Below are 22,975 nucleotides of genomic sequence, written 5' to 3'. Positions count from 1 at the left end.
TAAAATTATTAAATCAGTAGGCGTGTTACCTATCAATATTCAGTAAGTGAGCTTCAGATCTTGTATGTTTGTACAATTTACCCAATCAGGGGAAGGACTAATAATTATCGATACTTCGTGAACCTCTCCTAAATGTTTCTATGGTATAGCATTAAAGCTTCTAAAGTTGGTCATAATAAATCGTGGTGAATCTATATACGCTGTTAAAATGCGCTGAATGTTGGAATTCATCATTTGCGATCCCGCTTTAGGATGGCATTGTCCTGACATGGGCAATATGAGTGTTCTCCTTGACGGTCTATACAGTCACTACGAGACTTGGGCAACACATGCAATTCTAAGTACGACCCTGACGCACCTATAGTGACTCATTCCGTACCAAGACCAACTTAGTTGGCATCCTCATCCAAGCCATCAGAGTAATACTCGAAACTTTGAGGAATCTCTAGATCCGGACCATTACCAGCGTCCGGATCTATTTCGACAACCCCTCTACCATGAGCCTTCTTTACGTTGGTACTTTCTGTGTCCCAAACTCGAGTGTCACCTAACAGCTTCGTTATGCGCTGAGCCCATTCCCAAGGTCGCTCTTTGCCTCCTGGCAGGCCATTGAAGTATTCCCATCCCATGACACCTCCAAATTTAGAGAACTGGTGACGCAGGACTGCCAGCGTCGGTCCCAAAACTTCGAAAGGCACCCAGCCGGGTCCGTTATCTGGCGCCGTCACAAGACCAACGACAACCTTTTCCGGCGGCCAGCCTCTTGCGATGCACATTTCATACATTACGGGAGTACTAGCATCGCCCCATCCACAATAGAACTGGGCATTATACCAAGCAATTTGCTTCCCGCGCATAACTTCTAGGGCCTCATAATCGAAGCCGCTAAGATTACGTCTTGGATCGAGGAGAGCTGTTGCGACCGGCGCAAGAGTAATGATGAAGTCGGGACCGAAGTCCGCTCTGAGTCTATCGATAAGGCGCACGATGCCCCCTAGCGACATTTGCTCTTCAACATCTAAGTCGAGGCCGTTCAGATCTCTTTCTCGGATAAGATCGTAGAGAGGACCGTAGTACTTCTCAAAGGTCTCCTGATCTTGATCGAGTCGAGTATAAGAACCCTTAGCCGCTCCGCCTAACATACCAAGGACCTTGATATCGCTAGCTTGAGCAATGCGCATCTCTGCCCACATGGTAATGTATCGCGGGTCTGAGGGGGGATGGTCATTGAGTGTTAAGCCATTTGGATTTTCGTTGATGTGGATGGCGGCCACGATCAGGTGTGTAATCGATATGTCAGGCTTCGTGATTAAGGGCAATATTGAGATATGGTTACTGTTGGAATCGTGGATAGTCTGGTGGTACACAACGAGGCGAGGGGTTGTCCCCGCCGGCAACGATGCCATGATGCTTTAGTCAAAGACTTGAAAGAAAGACAAGGTAGACTCTAATACGGAGTCGAACATTGAAAATTAAAAATAAGAGTACCTAATACATGAGGTATATAGTAGTAGCGCTGACTTAATGTTTTCACTCTCATCGGCTTCGTGCTTCGTGAATGAAGCAGTGGTGGATGAGGAAAGCTCTCACCAATAGTGAAAAATTGGGGCCGACTGTCAAAATAAGCTTAGTGCCTCCAAGGTAGCAGCCCTGTCTATAATTCTTAGAGTCGCTTTCACAGAATGTGCCTTCATTGTCTCGACGCTTATAAGTAAAGCGCAGAAGTGCAAATGGTATGCATAGCTTAAATGTTTAATATTTAATATTAAACAAATATATTAGTTTAGTCGCGAATTATAGATTCAAAGAGAAAGAACTAATAAGCAACAACTTAATTCAACTGTATAAATTCGACCAACATTTAAATAATATACCACCCGAGTTGAAGCGGCAGTAGCCGAGATAGGAAGAGCGCGCTTTTATATAGAATGAGCGAAAAGTAACGTCATTAATATCTGCATACTAACTTTATCATATCCCCGCGAATTTAGTACATTACCTAAGGTGAGGCAATCTGTAGTTTAAACGAGCTTAAATAAGTAAAGAAGTGCAAGTACGCTGCTCGAATATGGGGGATACAATAAAAGTGCCGGATACCGTTCGGGAGTTTATAGTGGCAAAGTGGTCCATTATCGGAAGTCTAGACCAAGATGCAAGTTGGAAATAGGCAGGCATGGGCAAGCATGGGCAGGCACAGAAGAGACCCCACTGAAGAACGGTGTGCCAGGGGTGTGCAGGATGTGGTAATCTTCCCCTGTAAATAGAATGGAGCACGAAACTTTTCAGCTTTTAAACAAACGAGGCGGGTCTTTTGCTTTCTTCGTTTGTTGATCAAATTCTCCTCTGGCGGTGCGCGCCATTTCAGGGGTCCATTTTCGTACATCATTCCTTCATGATCAACTGCCCTAATTCCCTAATTCCCTAATTCAATCCACTGTTCTATGCGTACGGAAATAGATCTAAAGTTTGAAAGGCTAAAAATCCTTGCCTCATCTCATTGACGTCATGAAGTTTGCCAAAGAGCTTGAGCAGGACCTTGTGCCAGGTAAGTTGTGAACTAGATATAATTACCCGAGGTAGTCGTAGGAAAGAGAGAACAGAGAACAGGTAGATATAAATGCTAACATAGGAACCAGAATGGAGAGTCAAATATCTAAACTACAAGGCTGGCAAGAAACATATCAAAGCTATCTCGAGAGCAATTTACAAGGCATACGGAACGCAGTTAGGTCAAGTAAAAAAGGGCGACCTTCCACCTCATGAGGCGACCCCTCGTCCTGATCAATTCTCTCGTCAACAGAATGGAGGTCCCGAAGCAGAAATCGTGGATGAAACTGAGTCTCTACGAGCAAGCCCCGCACCCATAGGACGTGCAACTCGAGGGACTCATCACTCATTAGGAGCCCAATCGACACCTATTCCCACACGGACAGAACGTCAATCACTAACGACATCGCCGGGAAATGAGGGACGATATGGTAGCTTTGTGCCTACACCGCCTTCAACTATGGAAAGTTGGAATTTGTTCGAGTTGCCAGGCCCTGCAATGGGCGATCCTGCCATCTCAAACGAACAACCTCCATCTCGGCCGACGGACACGCTTCAGAAGTCTATCAGCCCGCAGTCTGTAAAGCGCAGCACGTCTATGAATGCAGCTACTCCAGGAGACGCTTCAAAATCAGCTTCTCATGCTCGCCATACTTCTATGCCTCAGCAAGACGCGTCGCCTGGCAGACTTCGGCGTATATTCTCGACTGGTCCGCACCTGACCCAGCGTCTTAACAGAACTGAGAGCGCCAAGTTCGGGCACGGTTTGGATGCAATCGAAACGGTTAGGCAGCGTGAAAAGGAATTTTTTGACTTCCTAGATAGCGAACTCGACAAGGTGGAGACGTTCTATCGCCAGAAGGAAGAGCAGGCTGGACAACGTTTGGTTGTTCTCCGGGACCAATTGCACGAGATGCGGAATCGACGTACACAAGAACTGGCAGAACTCAAACAACGTAAAGAAAGAGGCGAGGATGGCAGTAGTCATGATAATAAGGGGGTTTCATCCGGTACCAACAATTCTCTTGGCTGGGTCGATCCGATTAAATCCCGAATATTCAAGCCTGGCGCGAATTCAAAGGCATTTTCAAAGTTGCACTTCACACCAGTGCTTGGTGCAATGGGTGCATCAGACTCGCAAAGGGACTATATCAGGAGACCCACTGGCCACGAAGTGTCATACAGGACGGCAAAGCGAAAGTTAAAGTTAGCTTTACAAGAGTTCTATAGGGGTCTAGAACTTCTCCAATCTTATTCCCAACTCAACCGGACTGCTTTTCGAAAACTCAACAAGAAGTATGACAAGGCTGTTAATGCTCGGCCACCTTATGGGTATATGAATGAGAAAGTCAACAAGTCATGGTTCGTGAATAGCACCACAGTGGATGAATATATCCGTTCAGTCGAGGACTTGTACGCGAGGTACTTCGAAAAGGGTAATCGCAAGATTGCCTCAGGGAAGCTTCATCGCTTAAACCGGCGGCTAGGGGACGAATCTGCGATCGCGTTTTGGAACGGACTCTTCATCGGTACCGGGACTGTATTTACTCTTCAGGGCCTCGTGTACGGTGCCCAACTCTTATTCGACCCGGATCCCGTGATACGAGAACGGACCAGCTACCTTATGCAGATATACGGTGGCTATTTTCTAATGCTGGTTCTGATGTTCCTATTCTGCATTGACTGCTACATGTGGACAATTAACAAAATTAATTATCCCTTCATTTTCGAGTTTGACACGAGAAACAGCCTGGATTGGAGACAACTGTCTAGCTTCCCCAGCTTTTTCCTCTTGCTTTTTGGTATATTTTTCTGGATCAACTTCACTAGGTACGGGTCAGAAGAGTTATATTTATACTACCCGGTAATTTTAATAGCCATTACGCTTGTTATCCTCACACTTCCGGCCCCTATTTTATGGCACAGGAGTCGCCAGTGGCTTATGTATTCTCATGTAAGTACCAAATCCCCATCAGCCCAACTTACGTTAACATTTCTAGTTTCGATTGTTCTTCGCCGGATTATATCCCGTCGAATTCCGCGACTTTTTCCTCGGTGACATGTACTGCTCCCTTACCTATGCTACTTCGGTAAGTCATGATGGTCAACGGTCCATAACCTGCCGTAAGAGCTAATGAGGAAATTAGAATATTGAACTCTTCTTCTGCCTCTATGCACATCATTGGAACAACCCTGTTCAATGCAATTCAAATAATTCTCGCTTGATGGGATTCTTTTCGGCATTACCCCCAGTCTGGCGTGCACTACAGTGTATTCGTCGTTACCGTGATACCAAGAACGTATTCCCGCATCTGGTCAACGGGGGAAAGTACGGCATGACAATCATGTCAGCGGTAACCCTATCGATGTACCGTATGAGAGCTACGGATTCAAATCTCGGGCTTTTCGTCACCTTTTCCATTATGAACAGCATATATACTTGTAAGTTTTTCGAACAGTTCCAGCTCATTTTTCGGAGTTGTAGAAAAGCAAATCACCTTCTAACACATCCTTCTAGCAATATGGGACTTGTTTATGGACTTTTCCTTCTTCCAGCCTGATACGCGCCACCGGTTCCTCCGTGACATCCTGGGACTCAAACGACGGTGGCTATATTACGTTATTATGGTGATTGATCCAATACTACGTTTTAGTTGGATCTTCTACGCCATTTTTACCCGCAACAAGCAGCACAGCACTATCGTCTCCTTTCTTGTCGCCTTGGCCGAGGTCATGCGTCGCGGCATGTGGGCCTTGATCCGCGTTGAGAATGAGCATTGTGGCAACGTCGCCCAGTACAAGGCCAGCCGCGACGTGCCCCTACCCTACCCCTTGGTGCGTCATGAACCCCTCGTTGAGCGTCCCAGCAGCGAAGAAGAAGACCAAAACCGCACTATCAGAACGGCAACGCAGTCAAAGCAAGCTCCTGCATTGCCTATTGAGGGAGCTACAGCTGGTGCGATTGACATAAGCGCCGTAGGTGCCTCAGCGCTTGGTCGCGAACAGACTAGACGGCAGATACAGACCCCAGCGCAGGAACAGGCTGGGGGAAGCGGAATGCGGTGGCGCAGACGGCCCGAGGCACTACGTGCGTGGTCAATTCGTGGCATTATGGCCAACGCGCACAAGCAGGACTTCCAGAAGCGACGGAGACCACTGGAGTCTGCATCTTCGCAAGACGTTAATGAATTAGGAGTAGGAGAGGGGGGGTTACAGAGTGAGGAGGAAGACGATGATGACGATGACGATGACACAAGAAGTATACATGATGAGCGTATGGAGGCTCGCCGGGCGGAAGATCTGGTTAATCCTGATATGAGAGACGAGAGCGTGTAAGGCAGCTGGTTAAGTCGTATTTAAGTGTGAGCTTCTTCGTACAGCGTTATTTGGGTTAGAAGGGAAGCGAGGTATTATAAATGTTGCATGGGTTGACTGGTTAGAAAAAATAGAAGGTTGGATCTGGCTCGAAAGATGGCATTATCCGCCCGGTTCTCTTTACGGCGGTCATATTAATTATAGACATACATTAGTGTGTAAAGCAAGCGTTTTATTCTTATTATAATACCTAATTTATACACCAATATACCTAAAGCTAGCAATTGAGAAGGTCGTGAGCCCAAGTGCCAATTGGCAATAATGGAGAGAGGGCCCCCGCCCTTCAAACATGATACCCTCAAGGTCTACGATATATACTATATCAGCAACCAAAATCATCACATACGACCATAGGATCTGGAAAATTCGGGATCCCGTCCGCTCTCCCCTAGACAAGCCGGATACCGCCAGACTAGTAGTTGGGTCGGTGACGACCAGCGAATCCCTGGTGTTGTATGTTTTTTTCTCTTTTTTTTTTCTTCTTTTCGCCAGGAATAGCGACTATCATTATAGCTACTCCTTCAACGTTCGTTATAGGTCCTTAGGTCTATTATTCATTTGAATTTGAATCTAATTGATTCAGTCGCTTATTTATGTTATTCTTAGATAGTTAAGTTAAATTAATACCTTTTTAGTCTTTTCGATGTCTTGGTTTGTTGGTATAAGAGTTGGGTGGAATGTGTACCCGCCTCTTTCGCGCCGAAGAACGCTATGGACGATAAACAAGTGTTACATATATTAAGTAATGGAACATCGAATAATAACAAAGTGTCACTTGGCGCAGTGGTAAAATTTGACAATTGAGAGTCTCGTACGCTTAGAAAAAATCAGCTGAGCCCGTGCCAAATATTGATCCAAGCACTTCAAGTGTAACACACCACCCGCAAAGCTTCCGGTTCGATTCCACTTACGAGCGTTGAGACGGAGGCAGTTCTCTAGAGACGGTCCATCCAAAAGAGATAGGAACCAAGTCCGAAAGAGTAAATAAAGCCCGCCTTCGCCGTAAGTGTTAAAACCTTGAGAACAAAAGGGTGCAAACATAGAACTTCGTAATATTAAATAAATAATTACGAAGATGGCTTTTTAGCCTCCCAACGCTTCATAGCTTTAGAAACTATTTTTTTCTTTTTTTCTTTTTTTTTTACCACGTTGCCTCGTCTTTTTAAATCAGGGATTTACTATTTACTGTAGGTATGATTAATACATAGATTCAAGCCAGCGTTGTAGTATTTTGTTTCATTTCTATTAAACTCTCATCTCGCGCTCCAACCCCTAACGCAACTTCTTAGCCCGCCCAAACCTCACTAGCAATTCATCAACCGGTCTATAAGTTAAGCTTGGATTCGCCAGTTTAACGCCCCTACCAGTGCGCTCCTCTCCGGAGGATAGTAGCTCTCCATTCCGCCGCTCGATGCCGAGGAAGTTCCACCGTGGGACCAGCTCGACGAGGACGGCTTTTACCTCGATGAGGGCGAAGTTGCGGCCCGGACAGGTCCGTGGGCCCTGAAGGAACGCTTCAAAAGCGAACGGTGTTGCCGCGTCCCCCGTCAACCGGTCCCAACGGTCTGGGTCAAATACAGTGGCGTCCGGACCCCAGACTAGCGGGTGCTGGTGTACGAGTGGGATATTGAGATCGATCTGTGTGCATTTGGGTATAGATACGCCCTCTATTACCAGGTCCCGGGTGGCTTCACGCTGTGCCATATATGCTTTCAAGTTCAATCAGCTTAGTCAGGGGATCTTGGGCCATTCTCGAGAAATTAAAGACATTTTCGGGAAAAGGGGCAAGGAGAAGACCTACATGGGGGATAGACACGAAGCACCTCACGAACGAAATTGTGCAGATAAGGTAGAGCGGAAATTGAGTCGTAATCCGGTTCTTGGTTGGTCTCGAGTAGAGAGTCTATCTCAGACCGTAGCCTATCTTGTATAGCAGGGTTGGTTGCAAGAACGTAGAGAGACCATGATAAAGTGGCAGCCGTACTTTCATGACCTAATTGAGGGGTCGTAAATTAGTGTGATGAAGTTGAGTGTTAGTATGGCCAGGTAGGAAGAAGTAAGACGAACCTGCAGATGTGAAATTTAGAAGCTAGGAAAAGGCAATTTTGTCAGCGTTAGACTACTGGAAGGACGGGAAGTATTCTCACGTGGCCAATTATGTCGTTTATAGACCAAATATCTTTCCCTGTCTCCTGTCGGCGCATTTCAGCTTCTTCTAGCATATATGTAAGAAGGTCCCTAGACTCTCCCTTTTCTCTTTTGAAAGTCCCGTTCGCTAGGTCCGCCGCGCGTTGCTGGATGATATTTTGCAGCATCTTTCTCAAGTCGGCAGTCGCTTGGATGAATCTACGGTTTGCCTCTAAAGGAATAATACCTCGGACTGGTAGAAAAGCGTTAATGACCGAGATAAGCTGGCCGAGAAACCCTTGGTGAAGCACTCGGTCGTAAAGTTCCTGGAAACCTAGAGGGTACATTGACGATATGGTATCTAGTTCGATTCCCAGCACCGTTACGCCTATAGTATCCATAGTTGACTTGGAGAAGGTCTCAATTGCTAAAGGGATATTAGTTTCACAATAACGTAGGTCATAATAATAGTGGTGTTCGATTATTACCATACCTTCTATAGTAGCGTACGGCTTTTCGCCGAGTAACTTTTCAAAGATACTCGAAAGGGCCTTGGCTTTCGCCTGAAAGACGGGCAAGAGCTTTCTCATGCTCGGGACTGAAAAGGGGCCTGCCAACAATCTTCGTTCGCGCTTATGGGCCTCCCCTTCCGAGAATAACAGGCCTACACCTGTGATCTCTCCAACCAATCGCGCAAAGAACGGCGGTTTGACGAAGTCATAAACATGTATTTGGAGAATAGCCTTGTGCGCGGCCAAGCTATTTACCAGTAAGACTTCCTTACCAGCGAATGAGACGTATCTAATAAATGGCGTGTCCGGCCATTTGCGCATCCATTGTAACTGAACGCTGGCGGGTCCATCGGCTCTGAACTTTTTTACTTCTTGCCCAAGGACTAGATTATGATCCTACTTATAACGTCAGAATAGAACTGCATCAGGTGAATTAGGTTTGGTTCACAGAATACCTTTGGTCCTGGCAAATGTCTAAGTGGCGAGAAGAAGTTTGGGTATAGAACAATACGGTAGAATTTTAGGATAGCGTATTGTATGAAAAATACAGCAATGAACTTCTTAGATATACATAGGCTATCAAGCTCCCTGCTAGGCCGGAGCGCAATCAGCTCCAGGACTGTTAACCCACTACAGATGAGGGCATCCATTGAGAGATTAGAGTAACTAACATAGGTAGATATAAGAATAAGTAGAACTGGTTTTCATAACGGAACAAAAGGTTTGATTTATAGAATCCCACCGTGCTGAGGCCATAGGGTACCACTAGCCTGTAATAGAATGCGAGTCTATGACTGGTATTCCCGACAAGAGGGTCCAGGCTACGTTAGTCCATCATACTGTAAACAGTATGTAGTCATTCCAAGACTGGGCTCCGTAGAGTGATGGCAAAAAACTGCGAGATTTAAAGGCTGACCTATCTCATGCGGGCCAGCTTCATATAAGTGGACAGCGTCTACCAGATAGAAAGACAAGAATCACCCTGAATGGTATTCCCATAGCGGGATGAGCGGAGAAGGAGACGAGTTCAAACGCTATCATGGTTCACCACCAGATACAGCACCTAGACTTGTAATCTTACCCATGATGGCGTCAGCCAGAATTCGATGTGAAGATGAACGGTGGATCATTATGCCGCAGGTAATCGACTAGAAGTAGTATTTTCGTATGTCCAACGATATATCTAATCTAAAGAGGTCGTCCGTATCGTTTTGATAATGAGAATAACGACTCAATGGACATAATTCAAAGATATTTTAGCCGAATGCTTTAAAAGAATGGAGTTATAAAGTTCGAATCTACGCTCTAGAAAAGACTGAAATTAGATAAGAGACAAGACAGGAAACCTTGATGTTTATAAGCACATTTTAACTTTAATGTCTTTTTGACTTGAAGCTTTAACCTAGGTACCTATGTACATACAATACGGAACTGCGCTGGGCTGTATGTTTTAGGGTGGGTTGCGCGGGGCTAGTGCATGAATAATGGGTCCGGGGAGGCCTAGCGTGTCTGTGCAAGTGCCCCGGACTTGAGGCTCCGAGCTAGGTCATCTGGAATTATCATCTGGAATTAGCAGCTGATGCAATGTCTTATCTGTCGCAATCTCTTAGCGCGCTTGCGATGTCGGGTTGCCTGGCACCTGTGGCGGTCGTGTTGACTTCATCATCCCAACCTCCTATCTCTCATTCATTTCAAACCCGACTTACCGCTCTTTTACCCGGCCAACATCTCAAGCGAAAACCCCGTCTTCTACTTTACTCCCTCACTTAGGCGACTACGAATTCCAACCAATTTAACAGTTAACCATGACGCGACACACATCTGATTACCTGCGCCAGCGCACCTCCAACCTGTCTCTCCGAAGCGAGGCGGCAACAAATGCTTTAAGCACATCTCGGCTGTCAAGCTTCGCCAACCCTTCCGAATTCGAAAATGAGTCAACTATATCCGATGCTCTAAAGGCATTTGTCGTCGGTGACCTAGCTCGCAGCGGGTCCGTGTCCCTTTGCGATTCTTGCCTACGAGATATACCCAAAGAAAAGCGAGCCGGTACGAATATCATAATCGAAAGCGACACGCAACAATGTTCTGCGTGCGATGTCTTGGCATCAAAGCCCGAGGCTTTCACCGAGCCCTTCTGCAAGTTTCTTCAGGAGAATCCTACTGTATTCCATTCCGTCGGTTACTTCAAAGACAAATTGAATGCTCTTGACTATAAGGAGGTTGGTATTCCAAGATGATTTTAATTCTAGAGACATTGAAGCTAAGCATTTCTATAAGCTTCCCGCACGGGATGACTGGTCTGGGAAGCTCAAGGCTGGTGGCAAGTATTACGTGACTCGAAACGGCACCTCCCTTATTGGATTCACGGTTGGAAAGGCCTACAAGCCCGGTAATGGTGTAGCCATCATTGCGGGTCACATCGACGCTTTAACCGCAAAACTAAAGCCCGTCAGCAACAAGCCGACCAAAGCTGGGTATATCCAACTGGGAGTCGCTCCGTACGCGGGTGGTCTAAATGAAACCTGGTGGGATCGGGATCTTAGTATCGGAGGTCGAGTTATCGTACGGGACGAGTCTGGCAAGACCTCAAGCCGGCTCGTTCAACTTGATTGGCCTAGTGAGTATGCCATAAGCAAATGTGCGATTCTTACCGCTAATTGGATATAGTTGCTCGTATACCAACACTTGCTCCCCATTTTGGTGTGGGTATGCTGGGCCAACAAAACAAGGAGACGGAAGCAGTCCCAATTATTGGACTTGACAATTCTGATATCTCCCCAAACGCTAAACCAGTTGAACCTCTGGGTCCGGCTGGATCGTTTGTTGCTACCCAGCCACCGAGGCTCGTCCAGCTGATTTCAGAAAAGTTAGGCATTAAAGACCACTCTCAAATTGTGAATTGGGAGTTGGAGCTTTTCGATCTCCAACCCGCAACTGTGGGTGGGTTGGATAAAGAGTTCATTTTTGCTGGTCGCATTGATGATAAGTTATGTTCTTGGGCGGCATTCCAAGGCCTGCTGGCTTCGGAGGCAAACGACGACGACGGTGTTATAAAACTGGTCGCGCTCTTTGATGATGAAGAGATTGGTTCTCTTTTACGCCAAGGTGCGAGGGGCAATTTCCTCCCGTCTGTAATTGAGAGAGCGGTTGAGTCGCTATGCGGAGAGGATAAGGCATTTGGGCCTGGTGTTCTAGGTCAAACGTACGCGCAGTCATTCCTCGTGTCGGCCGATGTCACCCACGCCGTAAACCCCAACTTTTTATCCCGCTACCTGGACGGACATGCACCTCGTCTCAACGTTGGAATTACCATTGCCGCAGACAGCAATGGTCACATGACTACGGATTCGGTATCGACTGCAATTCTCACCAGAGTTGCTGAGTTAAGCGACTGTACACCGCAAGTCTTCCAGATCCGTAATGACTCTCGAAGTGGTGGCACAGTTGGACCTATGTTAAGTAGTGCGATGGGTATTAAGGCCGCGGATGCTGGAATGGCCCAGCTTAGCATGCATTCTATCCGTGCAACATGTGGCTCTCTAGATCCAGGTCTGGGTGTTAAATTCTTTAAAGGATTCCTTGACAAGTGGGAGAAGGTCGATGCCGAATGGCAGTGAAGCGAGCTGCACATATGATTTGATATCAAGGTCAAGTCATGTACATCTAGATGTATCAATATCCACCCAGTTTAGACGATATTAATTAGATTTTAGAATCACTAGCATTCAGTAATTTAAAGCTAAGCGTTTCTAGTAATGCTCAGGTACTTTACTTGTTTAGTTTGAACATAGCAATGCGCGAGAGCCTATGACGAAAAAATACGCCGTATTCTACTCGATAAATTGCAGTGGTGTAAATAATGGCAATGTCCAATGTCCGGGGAAGAGCGATCGTCACCTGCAGGAGCTCAGGAACCATTTTGTTATTCAGGACAGGGGAGACTCTGCATGTGAATGCGGAATGATGTAATCAAGGGTCCGCCGAACCCGCGGGCCGCGGCAGCGGTTAGGTTTTGAGAGGGCGCACTACATGTACGTATTACATCTTATGCAAACAAACTTGCTAAAGTCTAAATTTTGGAGATCTTGGATTGAGAGCACGCGACTATCGTGTGGATCAGTATTCATTTAAAGTGCACAGATTTGAAGGCAAACTTTTTGTAGATAAGGTTGTTCTATACTATGAGACGGAAGGAGGAATTCTTAGCTAAATTGATGACGTGTTGGCCAGCTAAAACAATTGGATGAAGCCAAGGAATTGTAGACTATTATTGGCCGAACCAAGCAACCGGCTTTAACATTTTGGTTAGACCATTCTTCATGATATCGTACCTAAGTTATAGATCAATTCCAGTCTTTAACTTTTATAACATTTATACTATTGTTCTAATGAAATAAACATAGATCTTTAAAATCAATGATATACTTCTATAAATAAAAAATAAAAAGATTATAACTTGTAAAAGTAACCTTGGGCCGGAGTGGCGAGGCTGTGCTCGGTCAACTTATACATTTTTTCCCCCTAGCGCCGGCGAACCCTTAATCTTGTCTCTTTTATCGACGCTTCACGGACGAAATTTCAAGGACTTTACCTTTTTCTTGCCTATCCTCGGTCATAGCATCAAATCTTCGCTTGGTCTTTTATTTTTATTCATCTATTCATACACCATTCCATCCGCGAGTACTCAAACTAAGGAACAATTACCGTGATAAACTATATCCCACAACAAACTGCACTTGACAACTTGACATATTTACCTATTTAACTACCTAGGTACGAAACCGAGAGCCTGTTGGCGACGATCCATGGCGCAACCGGCTAATCCCTCCGGGTCCGACAAATGGAGCTCGCTGCTATCGCGATTGAACCCAATACCGGGATTCGCGGAATACACGGGACCCTACAAGGTTGGCACCGTCGACGTTGAGATTCCAGTCTCAGAACTCGAATCGCCGGCACCGGCACCGAGCAATGCGACCGACATAGAGACGATACAATTCCGAATATTCTATCCGGCGCATCCGGATGCCCAGGGCAAACGCATAACGTGGCTACCGGCTCCCCAGCGCGAACATCTATCTGCCTACATACAATTCTTAGGGATTGGCCAACTACTAGCAGAGGCCATCTCGTAAGTACAGCGAACTTCGATCACTATAATTATCAGGCATAAGCTTATATAGAACGTGTGATAGCTTCCTCCCAAGACATCTACACTACACTTCGATCCCCGTTATTAAGAATGCGCCGGTGCTCGAACCCAACACCCCGAACAAACGGTGGCCGACAGCCATATTTTCCCACGGCCTTGGCGGTAGTAGAAACGCATATTCGCAGGTAGTAGGCTCGCTAGCCTCACATGGCGTCGTAGTAATATGTCCCGAGCACAGGGACGGTAGCGCTGTTGCGTCCTTTATCCGCATCCCTTCGCAGCAAGACCGGTACTTCGTACGTAGCACGCGCCGTATGGTCCCCTACCTCCGCATATCACACGTCGCTACGGACGAGGTATACGCTCTGCGCAACGATCAGCTCCGAATACGTTTGTGGGAGATGGGGTTGGTTCACGAGGCTATACTGGGTATCGACAAGGGTCTGTCCCTGACAAACCTGAACAAGAGCACCCCTTCTCTTTCTCCGTTCATCGGAAAACTGCACGTCCACGAGCCGGGCAGCATCATCTTCGCCGGCCATAGCTTCGGCTCAGCCACCGTCGTCCAGTTCCTCAAATCCGTATTCTACGCCGGCCGCCCGGAGCTCGAAGCCATGTCCGAGCAGCTATACGTGCCGTCCCGCGACTCTTCGATCTACAAGCAGATCACGCCGCGCAACGTCGTCATCCTCCTCGATATGTGGTGCTTCCCCCTCCTAGCCAACACCACAAAACCCCTTTTCAATCTCCCGCTCCCCATGTACGCCGCAGACCATTCTTCGCCCCCGGGCGGCGACGCGCTTCTGGCGATCGGATCAGAAGATTTCTTCAAGTGGAAAGAGCACTTGCACGCAACGGCGCGGGTACTGTCGCCGGATCCGTCAGCACCGACGGTGCAAGCCACCGCCTTTTACGAGGATAACGCGTCGGGCGTTAAGCTCCCCGAACCGAATTTCTTCTTCGTAGAGCGCTCGGCGCACTTGTCCCAGTCGGACTTCGGAGTTCTTTTCCCGCGGCTCACGCGCAGGGTCTTCGGCTCCGAGGAGCCGGAGCGCGCCCTCCGGCTTAACCGCCGCGCGATGCTGCAAGTTCTACGCGCGAACGGCGTGCCCGTCGCACGTACGTGGACGGGGGATCTGATCGATGGCGCGTTTATCGGGAAGGAGCTAGGAGGGAGCGGGAGTGGAACTACGGCTGTTGGTGATGCGACGACTAGTCAAGACGTAAGGGAGGGCGAAGACGAAAGTGGAGATGGAAATCATGAAGTGGAAGTTGGAGATAGGAGTCCCGAAGACGGTATCCACGATGACAAGGCGATTTTAGACCGTAGCGGACACGAGACTGTGGACGCCTGGCGGTGGATCGATATCGTAGGTATGGGCGAGGTGGTGGATGATGACGGCGAAGTAAAGGCGGGCACGGGAGGGGCGGAGGAGCAGGAGCCGCAGATGGCGGATGTTATCGAGCCCCGTGCTATGGACGACGACGACGTGACGGGACCAAAAGCTAATGCTAATGCTGTATAATGTAGTCGATTAGGGCTCGGCGTTGGGTGGGTTATATCCAGATGACTTTTTCTTCTTTTGTTAAGGACTCGGTTAAGGTACCTACGGAGGACTAGAGAAAAAAGGGGGTGGGTTGACTTGGGAGCGCTTAGGGTAGGCGGTGGGATTCAAATGTTTATAGCGTTTTAAGAGGACATCACAGCGAAGGAGGTCATGTCGTGTAAATTAGCTTCTAAGGCATTAGGGGAAGCACGAGTGGATTGATGACATACCCACGTTATTGAGCAGTATTGGATTCAGGCTTGGTGGCCCTCTTGTTCTTATATTTACCTCCAATCCCAAGAGCATACATAGATCTTGCAACACCCTTGTAATTACTCCATGAGAGGGCAATAACAGCATTTATACTACTCTCTATTCTCGGTATCTATTGTGGCTTATGATATGAGCTCTGCAAGTTCAAAAGATAGTGCGGCTGTCTATTCTGCCTATCAAAAAACGAGTATACGAAACCAGTACTACTCCTAGCCAATTCTATCCATGAAGCTGTATACCACAATGCCGAGACCAAACTCCTCCGACGCACTTGACTTACTCATCAGAATTATCGTAACCTCGTCGGCGTCTCACGTCCAGTATTTTCGAAGTATCCGGCCCAATGCTAATATCGTGAGTCGAGCTTTCTCCTAGAACCACGCGTCGCCGCCTCGAATCTTCTTCATAGACCCAATCAACATCAAATCCACAGTCTTCCAGCATCTTTATCCATATATCTTGCGTATGTTCTTCTAGTGAGACCCAATCTAATGCCGTAAGGCCCCTATAATTGTCAAAAATACAGCTAGGGCATTCGGCAATTTTCTTTAAGGCGACATGGTCAAGGAATTCAATAAGGAGGGAACTGTCAGTATGGAGAAAATAACCACGGTAAGGGATCGATAAAGTATGCGAAGGCTCGTGCGCCATGAGCGAATTACTGAAAGCCCAAAGGACTCCGATCAGCATTAGAAAAGCAATGCGCCCCATGGACAATGAACCCATGGGATCTACCGAGTCCGTGAGGCCAATTATTTGCTGGACAATCAAATCGAATTTCATTACAAGGTCCTCCAGAGTGTCGTTATCACTCGAATATCCCCACGAAAATCTGTCTACGACAAGCTCTAGGAAAGTCTTGTCGAGGGCGTTGAAATCAATGCTTATGAATTGACAGACCGACACCCAATCTTCAAGACTCTCCTTTATTTTTTCATTAGGCAAGCCAGGCCAAGTCACGGAATTGATCGCAAGTTCTATTGGCCATCCACTTTGCCAGAAGCATTCGATTTCAATCTCAGGGAGGCCTAGGAGGTAGTGGAATATGGCTCGGCCTTCGATATTGGCTAAACAATACGGAGTAGTTGCCAGGGCTATGGCATTGTCGTCACTGGTACGAGTGATCTTATTAGGAAGGGTTTCATAATATAGGCCGGGTACTTACATGTTACGTGCATTGATATCTGCACCGCTCTGTACCAGCGCTTTGCAAATATCCAACTCACCGTGCTCCACGGCAATCTAACTTCACTTAGCACGTTCCCAACTATCGTAGTTGCCTTTGTCATCTAAACTTACCATGAGCAATGACCGTCCATTAGTATCTCGGCCTGAAGGCGAAACAAGCTTTTGCGACAACATGTTCTGGACAGTATAGACGTCACCATCTTCTATAGCACGAATCACTTCATGATCGTTTGGAAGAACGCGATATGTCTTTAACCTAATACCGAACTCCGGAGCTCCTCTCGCATCGGTTTTGTTTTCGTACGTCATTGAGAAGCCCGTAGACAGCCAACTTAGCGAAGGTATAAGTTGTACTGTAAGCTCGTACATCTTTGTTGGGCGCCCGTATTCGTTAAAATGGACTTTGTCTCGGATGGAAAGCATCAAATTTCCTAGTGCAGTTTTCCATCTCCAGCAGTTGTAATAGAGCATCGTTATGCTGTTCCTATCCAGCCGGCCAAGAGCCCGCCTCTTGAGGAGCAAGGGGTTCGGATCTTCGAAGGGGGTGATATACGATTTAGAAGTATATAAATCTATTTCGGCCGCCTCTTTACTCTCAACCACTGCCCTTTCAGAATCTTGTTGTGCTGTCCTACTACGATGTTGAATCTCGTCGAGTGCAGCAGGTGCGTTTTGAATAATGCTATCGAACCCGGACCGGGCCGCGGACTGGTATTCCTTCTTGACTCCTATAAGGATTTCGTCCTTATATTGTTCTAATAGGGGTCGAAGTGCGTGGACTAAGGTACTGGAATCGCTAGCTAAGGGAGTTCGCTGGGTTACCGTAGCAAAAAAAGCCGAGTTCTCTACTTTAACATGAGCGAGAGAGTCCAGGGTCTCCGACTGTCGAACCTGGATGTGCTGAAGGCCCGTAGTAATATCTTCTATCGAGGCCCGGAGATCCCCTAGCCCTTGGTTGACTAATGAGCGATTCGCAATGGCCTGTTGCGCTGCTTGGGTGTGGAACAGTGTGTTTTCATTCTGTGCCTCCTTAACGAAGTTTAAGATTTCGAAATGTTGATTATTCGCGGTCCTTCCTAGGTCAGACTTCACGTCATCAATCGACCTCTTCAAATCATTAAGCCTCCCTAGTATCGACCGGATGTCATCCGTGGTTGACTGTCGTGTCACTTGGTGTAACTGTGTCTGTCTACTCTGGGAGATATAATGGAGAGTAAGTTCACTCCTGAAGAACTGCAGCCTATTGGATATCTCCTCTATCTCCCTCTTATTCCAAATGGCTTTGAAAGCTGTCTTTACACGCTGAAGCCGGCTGTTATTCTGGCCATGCTGAATACCGCACTTCTTGAGGCGATCGAGGAGGCTATCGGCAAGTTTGCAGCACTGAAAGGCTACTGGTTGGAGAGCCTTGTTGTTTATCTGGTGTTAGCATTTCATGTCACGAGGAATACGATTGAATGTACCTAAAAGTTGAATACCTTTTCTTCAGGTGAAGCTGTTGTAGAAGTTTGAGAGATCGCCTTGGCTGAGTCGCTGATGCCCTGAGCGAGGGCCTTCATATGCGTCGTAATCACTTGATGATCTTTGTTTTCTGACGAGGTTGCGTCATTTCGGAGTTCATTCGAAATACGGATCAGTTTAGCTGAGAAGTCAACGAACTGCAAGATGTTCGATGCAAGTCCGACGGCTACGAGGGCCTCCATTGTTGCTATGCCATGTCCTTAAAGATAGTATAATTACAAACGAAGTGTGCCAGTGAGGCAAGTGTATATGTTGACATTGTTTCTACCCTACTTGGAGGCAGTCATGCGTCCCGGATGCATCGCCCCCATGGAGGTGCAAGTAAGCCCATCGCAAAGCCTCGCGATGTTTTTGACCAATCAGACATATATGAATGGGCTGAGTCTGCTGTGATACACCAGATACGCATCCGTACTGGTTAGTAGGAAATAGCCCATAGGCTCTATTCTCATCGCCATATGTGTTTTCCATCCTCGGTCCTCAAATAATCACCCAAGTTGAGAGAAATAATACGTCGTGGGAAAAGTGGGTAGAAGAACAATTCAAGCCTCGTCGAAGCTTTAGGGAAGACATGCCGAAGCTACGGGGCCGTCTCGGCGCATGAACTCATACGGCTGAAGTTGCCTTGTAGATGATAGGAAATCGAGTTGCCGCGAATAATTGCCAGAATTCTAACTTCTCCCATGCTTGTCGCATCGCTAAGATGACCCGAATTCCCGAATTGCTTGTCGGATCACAGAGATCTACTAGTCGCTCGGACTGCACAGGGGCGACCCAGGGGAAAGGTATAGGATAGCCAAAACGACCGAGTTTTACGCAGGAAGATCAGACTTGTTAAGTCGGGCGGATAAAAGTTGTCGTCGGGGATCTGCTCGCTGAGACGGTGCCAAGAGCCACGGAGCCAGCTTAAAAGACCAGGTTGATGAACCGAAACCGAAAGGCTTGCGAGTGTATTTTATTTTTGGAGTATTTATGATACAAGAGGAAAGGTTGATAATAACTAGGATATTTGATCTTATTAGAGATTTTCTTAGAAGATCTATTCGTTAATGGTTGTACATAGTTACTGCTATGTATGCAAGACTTACACCTTCTAACTACCAACTATAAACCCTACTAAAACAGGAAAGGTGAGGCATTCTAACCGGCGAAGTGGGGTCGACCAGGGTGCCGGAGATGGCATCTCCCGGGGTCTTTAGCTTCAATTTAGCTTCAGTTTGCTAACCTAGTTCCCGTTTCAGGGTCCCGTATCCCGAACAAGGTTAACCCCTTAGGTGTCACGAGCTGTCAGTTTCTACATAGCACAATAATAGACATCGAGTATCAAATATGAGCGGCAACTTCTGTTTCTGTCAGTTACAAGGGTGCTCACCGCGACGGAGCCGCGAATATCTCCTACTTCTTTGTCGCAAGAAACGTTACTCTCTCCATTCACATAATCGAAATGTTTTAATATCTGTAGTTCGTTGATCGAACATTGACTTCATGCTCTTATTTTATTTTCTATCTTTCTTCCATCTTAATACACCCTTTATCTTCTGTTAATATACTTTAATTGCGCCTTAGACGTCATAGTTACTATTCAGATAGCGGGAATACTCGATATCTCGTTTGCCGGTCTCTCTACCTTCGACTTGTACTATATTCGACACAGTACCACCACAATCAAGAACATATGATCTGCTGTATTTGGTGGCTATAATATTGCCATTGAGATCCGGTTAGCTGCGTGGATCGCGGAACATATACCGGTATCTACTTGCCTTCTTTGACTGTAACGGTCTACTCGGATTCGTTTTAATTACACTCACAACACTCACAACACAACTCTATAAAAAACGACAACACTCATGGTCAAACCGAAAGCGAGAGCAACATCATTCCTTCCCCCCTTCTCCTAACCCATACTTCATCTCTCATCGACCCCTTCTCTTCTCATTACGATGCCGTCCGTAATAGAGGATGCCAGTCCTCGCACCAACTTCACCATCGTTGCAGACGCATTTCCCAGTCAAGTCCTAGGTGGTAGCCGCCTAAGCTATTATGTAGCTATCAGTGTGGTATTGCTCTGTATATGGTTATTTCAGTCAGAAAAGCAGAAATGCAGTGTCTCGGCACCTTTCTACCAGGCATCCCGATTAAAATGGATGTTTAATGCCGATACCTTGATCAAGGATAGCTACTCCAGGGTCTGTAAACTGTCAGTCCTTAGAAAGGTTTATAGTGCTAAAATTATTTCAGTTCCGTGATACTGTGTACCAGGTCAAATCGACAGAGGGTGTGAGAACTATCATTCCGTCGACACTGGTCGGCGAGCTCAAAGGTCTCCCGGAAGATACTCTAAGCGCGAGGACGGCTGTTGAAGAAGTCAGTGTTAAGAAGAGGACTAACCTCATAGAAACTGAGGTGTTAACGATATCACATAGGCTATGTTAAGCGAATATACCAACCTCTGCGCGGGATCGCACACTGATACGATGTCCCTGCTCTTGAAGTGCAAGATGACTGGACAGCTAGCAAGGATGACGCCACAGCTCAAGGAAGAGCTCGAACACATCATTGCCACCGAGTTTCCTAAGTGTCAAGGTAGATTATGCAGACGACACTCGAAATGACTAGCCAACTGATAGACAATAGAATGGACTCCCTTCAAGATACAGCCTTTCATGGTCCGAACGATTGCCCGTCTAAGTGGGCGTGTCTTCGTTGGGCCTCTGCTGAACCGGACAGAGGAATGGATGAATGTGAGCATCAACTTCGCCATCACCGCCTTTATCGCGGTCATCAAGCTACAATTCTTCCCGCCGTGGATGCGCCCTGCAGCGCAATACTTGGTTTCCGAGCTACGCACGATCCGAAGAGACCTAGAGAGGGCGCAGGCTATGCTTACGCCTGTTATCGAGGAGCGCATCCGTGACGCAGAGACCCCCGGATACGATAAGCCTGATGACTTTGTCCAGTGGCTGCAGGATGCCTTGCCGGAAGATCAGAAGACAGATTTCTATATTCAGGCCAAGATACAGCTACTACTAAGTGCAGCGTCGATCCACACAACGAGTAATCTAACAACGGACTGTATTTACGATCTAGCCGTGCACCAAGACATGCAGGAGATACTTCGTGAAGAAGTACGTGAAGTATTAAATGACGACGAGGCATGGGAGAGGAAAGATAGCATGGGCAAGCTGAAGAAACTTGATAGTTTTATCAAGGAGTCTCAGCGGCTGTCCGGGAACGTCAGTAAGTGCTGTCCGAGTAAACCAAATGCAAAATTACGTCCTCTAACTTATATAGCATCCTTCATCCGCAAAGTAATGAAACCAGTCGATCTATCCGACGGAACACACCTACCAGCGGGCACCAATCTTCTCGCGCCTATGGCCGGCGTCGCCGTCGATCCGCGATACTATCCAGACCCCGAAGCCTTCGATGGGCTGCGATTCTGGAAACTCCGACAGCATCAACGCTCATCATCCTCTTCCTCTTTCTCTTCACCCGCACCCTCTACCGCCGACCCCAACACAGCTTCAACTTCAGCCACAACGACGACAGACGAACCTGCTACGAACGCGAACGGGCGGTGGCAGTTCACCAGCATCGGCGACACGGCCATGAACTTCGGGCTAGGCAAGCACGCGTGTCCAGGCCGCTTCTTCGCCAGCTGCGAGATCAAGATGGTTCTCGCGTACCTCCTACTGCATTACGACATCAAGCTACGGGACGGCGAGAGCCGGCCGGCACCCAACATGTTTATGATGACTAAGAGTCCGAGTATGACCGCCGAGGTCCTGTTTAGGAGGAGAACAACGATTTATTCTTGATGACTTCGCCTGGATTATGCAGACGGAAATGTCTCGGGGCCAGGAGCCACCGGGACTGCTAATAAGTCCAGCATGTATGAAATTAGATGGAGACGGATGATTTAGGATATGTATAAAGGGAAAGGAACGGAATTTGCATATACCAATACCCAATTGTACACAGCATGTATATACTATATACCCGAGTCTCGTAGCTTAGCCTATGGGCTTTGGGATTACAGCATTGTCATAAAAGGCGTTCAAGGAGGCTTAGATATCGGACAGGCCTCAAAAACATTAGTGGAAGAGCAAATAGAACGTTATTTCGAATAAAAATCACCCAAGAAAAGCAACAAGACAAATTATTTGATTTAGAATGATATTTCATTATCAGAAAAGAATGGGGTATCTCTAGACTTGCTACGCTTGCTCTGAACATTCATATAATCTCCATCTCGTGACCAATTTCAAGGCTTTCCACGCTTCCACATCATCATTAGGTATCGTAAGTTCGTCACGTCTTTCTTTTCAGACCATTCCACTCGTCGCAAAGCACGTCGCCTCAAGTAATTCCCCCAGTATCGTCTCGCTTCCAGAGCCCTCCGCACGCCTATAAATCCGACCCCTGGTGATACTTTCGTAAAGGCGTCGTGGCCAGCCGTTGCCGCGGGATAACCCAATAGAAACCAAGCCTCCTTGCTAAAAAATCATGCAACCCAACTCCCAAATGCTCTTGATCAGATGCAGTGGAGCTCTCCCGGAGGCTGGTCTCGCGACAATGAGCAGTAAAGTATTAGATGGTAGATCTTGCCAAGCTAGATTAGGTAGCCTAGTTCGAAAGGTAGGTAGGTAAAATATATGCATAAATGTTCGTATATCCAGAAATGAAAAATATTCGCTATGATCCCAATCAAGGGGAGAGCGAGTCAG

General features: G+C 47.0%; 7 protein-coding genes across 7 annotated transcripts; 4 read left to right on the top strand and 3 right to left on the bottom strand.

Moving 5' to 3' along the window:
* Nucleotides 1-171: 171 nt before the first annotated feature.
* On the bottom strand, nucleotides 172-1,800 carry F5Y00DRAFT_6488 (glycoside hydrolase family 18 protein). Its single transcript, XM_048013955.1, has one exon. The coding sequence runs from the start codon at nucleotides 1,404-1,406 to the stop codon at nucleotides 390-392; it is 1,017 nt and encodes a 338-aa protein (XP_047870338.1). The 5' UTR covers nucleotides 1,407-1,800; the 3' UTR covers nucleotides 172-389.
* A 502-nt stretch (nucleotides 1,801-2,302) lies between these two features.
* Nucleotides 2,303-6,091, top strand: F5Y00DRAFT_223036 (EXS-domain-containing protein). Its single transcript, XM_048005819.1, has 5 exons — nucleotides 2,303-2,545; nucleotides 2,637-4,501; nucleotides 4,548-4,637; nucleotides 4,695-4,989; nucleotides 5,066-6,091. The coding sequence occupies exons 1-5, from the start codon at nucleotides 2,506-2,508 to the stop codon at nucleotides 5,881-5,883; spliced, it is 3,108 nt and encodes a 1,035-aa protein (XP_047870337.1). The 5' UTR covers nucleotides 2,303-2,505; the 3' UTR covers nucleotides 5,884-6,091.
* A 1,103-nt stretch (nucleotides 6,092-7,194) lies between these two features.
* On the bottom strand, nucleotides 7,195-9,211 carry F5Y00DRAFT_256901 (cytochrome P450; the record flags this gene model as incomplete). The annotated part of the gene is made up of 6 exons (XM_048010483.1): nucleotides 7,195-7,631; nucleotides 7,724-7,915; nucleotides 7,990-8,011; nucleotides 8,070-8,476; nucleotides 8,543-8,957; nucleotides 9,017-9,211. 6 exons carry the CDS (start codon nucleotides 9,209-9,211, stop codon nucleotides 7,195-7,197), a joined length of 1,668 nt encoding a protein of 555 aa, XP_047870336.1.
* Nucleotides 9,212-10,142: 931 nt separating this feature from the next.
* Nucleotides 10,143-12,320, top strand: F5Y00DRAFT_223034 (aminopeptidase I zinc metalloprotease-domain-containing protein). The gene is made up of 3 exons (XM_048005818.1): nucleotides 10,143-10,783; nucleotides 10,842-11,181; nucleotides 11,232-12,320. Exons 1-3 carry the CDS (start codon nucleotides 10,367-10,369, stop codon nucleotides 12,179-12,181), a joined length of 1,707 nt encoding a protein of 568 aa, XP_047870335.1. The 5' UTR covers nucleotides 10,143-10,366; the 3' UTR covers nucleotides 12,182-12,320.
* Nucleotides 12,321-13,165: 845 nt separating this feature from the next.
* On the top strand, nucleotides 13,166-15,352 carry F5Y00DRAFT_6446 (phospholipase A2). Its single transcript, XM_048013950.1, has 2 exons — nucleotides 13,166-13,695; nucleotides 13,760-15,352. The coding sequence occupies exons 1-2, from the start codon at nucleotides 13,370-13,372 to the stop codon at nucleotides 15,240-15,242; spliced, it is 1,809 nt and encodes a 602-aa protein (XP_047870334.1). The 5' UTR covers nucleotides 13,166-13,369; the 3' UTR covers nucleotides 15,243-15,352.
* Nucleotides 15,353-15,812: 460 nt separating this feature from the next.
* On the bottom strand, nucleotides 15,813-18,427 carry F5Y00DRAFT_256898 (uncharacterized protein; the record flags this gene model as incomplete). The annotated part of the gene is made up of 4 exons (XM_048010482.1): nucleotides 15,813-16,647; nucleotides 16,702-16,778; nucleotides 16,836-18,131; nucleotides 18,203-18,427. The coding sequence occupies 4 exons, from the start codon at nucleotides 18,425-18,427 to the stop codon at nucleotides 15,813-15,815; spliced, it is 2,433 nt and encodes an 810-aa protein (XP_047870333.1).
* A 1,086-nt stretch (nucleotides 18,428-19,513) lies between these two features.
* F5Y00DRAFT_223028 (ent-kaurene oxidase) lies at nucleotides 19,514-22,359 on the top strand. The gene is made up of 5 exons (XM_048005817.1): nucleotides 19,514-20,434; nucleotides 20,487-20,612; nucleotides 20,672-20,831; nucleotides 20,883-21,485; nucleotides 21,540-22,359. Exons 1-5 carry the CDS (start codon nucleotides 20,189-20,191, stop codon nucleotides 22,064-22,066), a joined length of 1,662 nt encoding a protein of 553 aa, XP_047870332.1. The 5' UTR covers nucleotides 19,514-20,188; the 3' UTR covers nucleotides 22,067-22,359.
* Nucleotides 22,360-22,975: the final 616 nt, after the last annotated feature.

This window comes from Daldinia vernicosa (genome assembly GCF_022497035.1).
Source record: "Daldinia vernicosa strain CBS 139.73 unplaced genomic scaffold F5Y00scaffold_1, whole genome shotgun sequence".
Classification (NCBI taxonomy): Eukaryota; Fungi; Ascomycota; class Sordariomycetes; order Xylariales; family Hypoxylaceae; genus Daldinia; species Daldinia vernicosa.
This window is presented reverse-complemented; position numbering and strand designations above follow the sequence as displayed.

What these genes read in the sequence shown, in the direction of transcription:
- F5Y00DRAFT_223036 (XM_048005819.1), top strand. Translation starts at nt 2,506, where the DNA reads ATGAAGTTTGCCAAAGAGCTTGAGCAGGACCTTGTGCCAG. An exon ending in TGAGCAGGACCTTGTGCCAG is followed by an intron (nt 2,546 to 2,636) that starts GTAAGTTGTGAA and finishes CATAGGAACCAG; the next exon opens with AATGGAGAGTCAAATATCTA. An exon ending in CCCTTACCTATGCTACTTCG is followed by an intron (nt 4,638 to 4,694) that starts GTAAGTCATGAT and finishes TGAGGAAATTAG; the next exon opens with AATATTGAACTCTTCTTCTG.
- F5Y00DRAFT_223028 (XM_048005817.1), top strand. Translation starts at nt 20,189, where the DNA reads ATGCCGTCCGTAATAGAGGATGCCAGTCCTCGCACCAACTTCACCATC. An exon ending in CGAGGACGGCTGTTGAAGAA is followed by an intron (nt 20,613 to 20,671) that starts GTCAGTGTTAAG and finishes GATATCACATAG; the next exon opens with GCTATGTTAAGCGAATATAC. An exon ending in GCGGCTGTCCGGGAACGTCA is followed by an intron (nt 21,486 to 21,539) that starts GTAAGTGCTGTC and finishes TAACTTATATAG; the next exon opens with CATCCTTCATCCGCAAAGTA.
- F5Y00DRAFT_223034 (XM_048005818.1), top strand. Translation starts at nt 10,367, where the DNA reads ATGACGCGACACACATCTGATTACCTGCGCCAGCGCACCTCCAACCTG. An exon ending in ATGCTCTTGACTATAAGGAG is followed by an intron (nt 10,784 to 10,841) that starts GTTGGTATTCCA and finishes CATTTCTATAAG; the next exon opens with CTTCCCGCACGGGATGACTG. An exon ending in CGTTCAACTTGATTGGCCTA is followed by an intron (nt 11,182 to 11,231) that starts GTGAGTATGCCA and finishes AATTGGATATAG; the next exon opens with TTGCTCGTATACCAACACTT.
- F5Y00DRAFT_6446 (XM_048013950.1), top strand. Translation starts at nt 13,370, where the DNA reads ATGGCGCAACCGGCTAATCCCTCCGGGTCCGACAAATGGAGCTCGCTG. An exon ending in CTACTAGCAGAGGCCATCTC is followed by an intron (nt 13,696 to 13,759) that starts GTAAGTACAGCG and finishes AACGTGTGATAG; the next exon opens with CTTCCTCCCAAGACATCTAC.
- F5Y00DRAFT_6488 (XM_048013955.1), bottom strand. Translation starts at nt 1,406, where the DNA reads ATGGCATCGTTGCCGGCGGGGACAACCCCTCGCCTCGTTGTGTACCAC.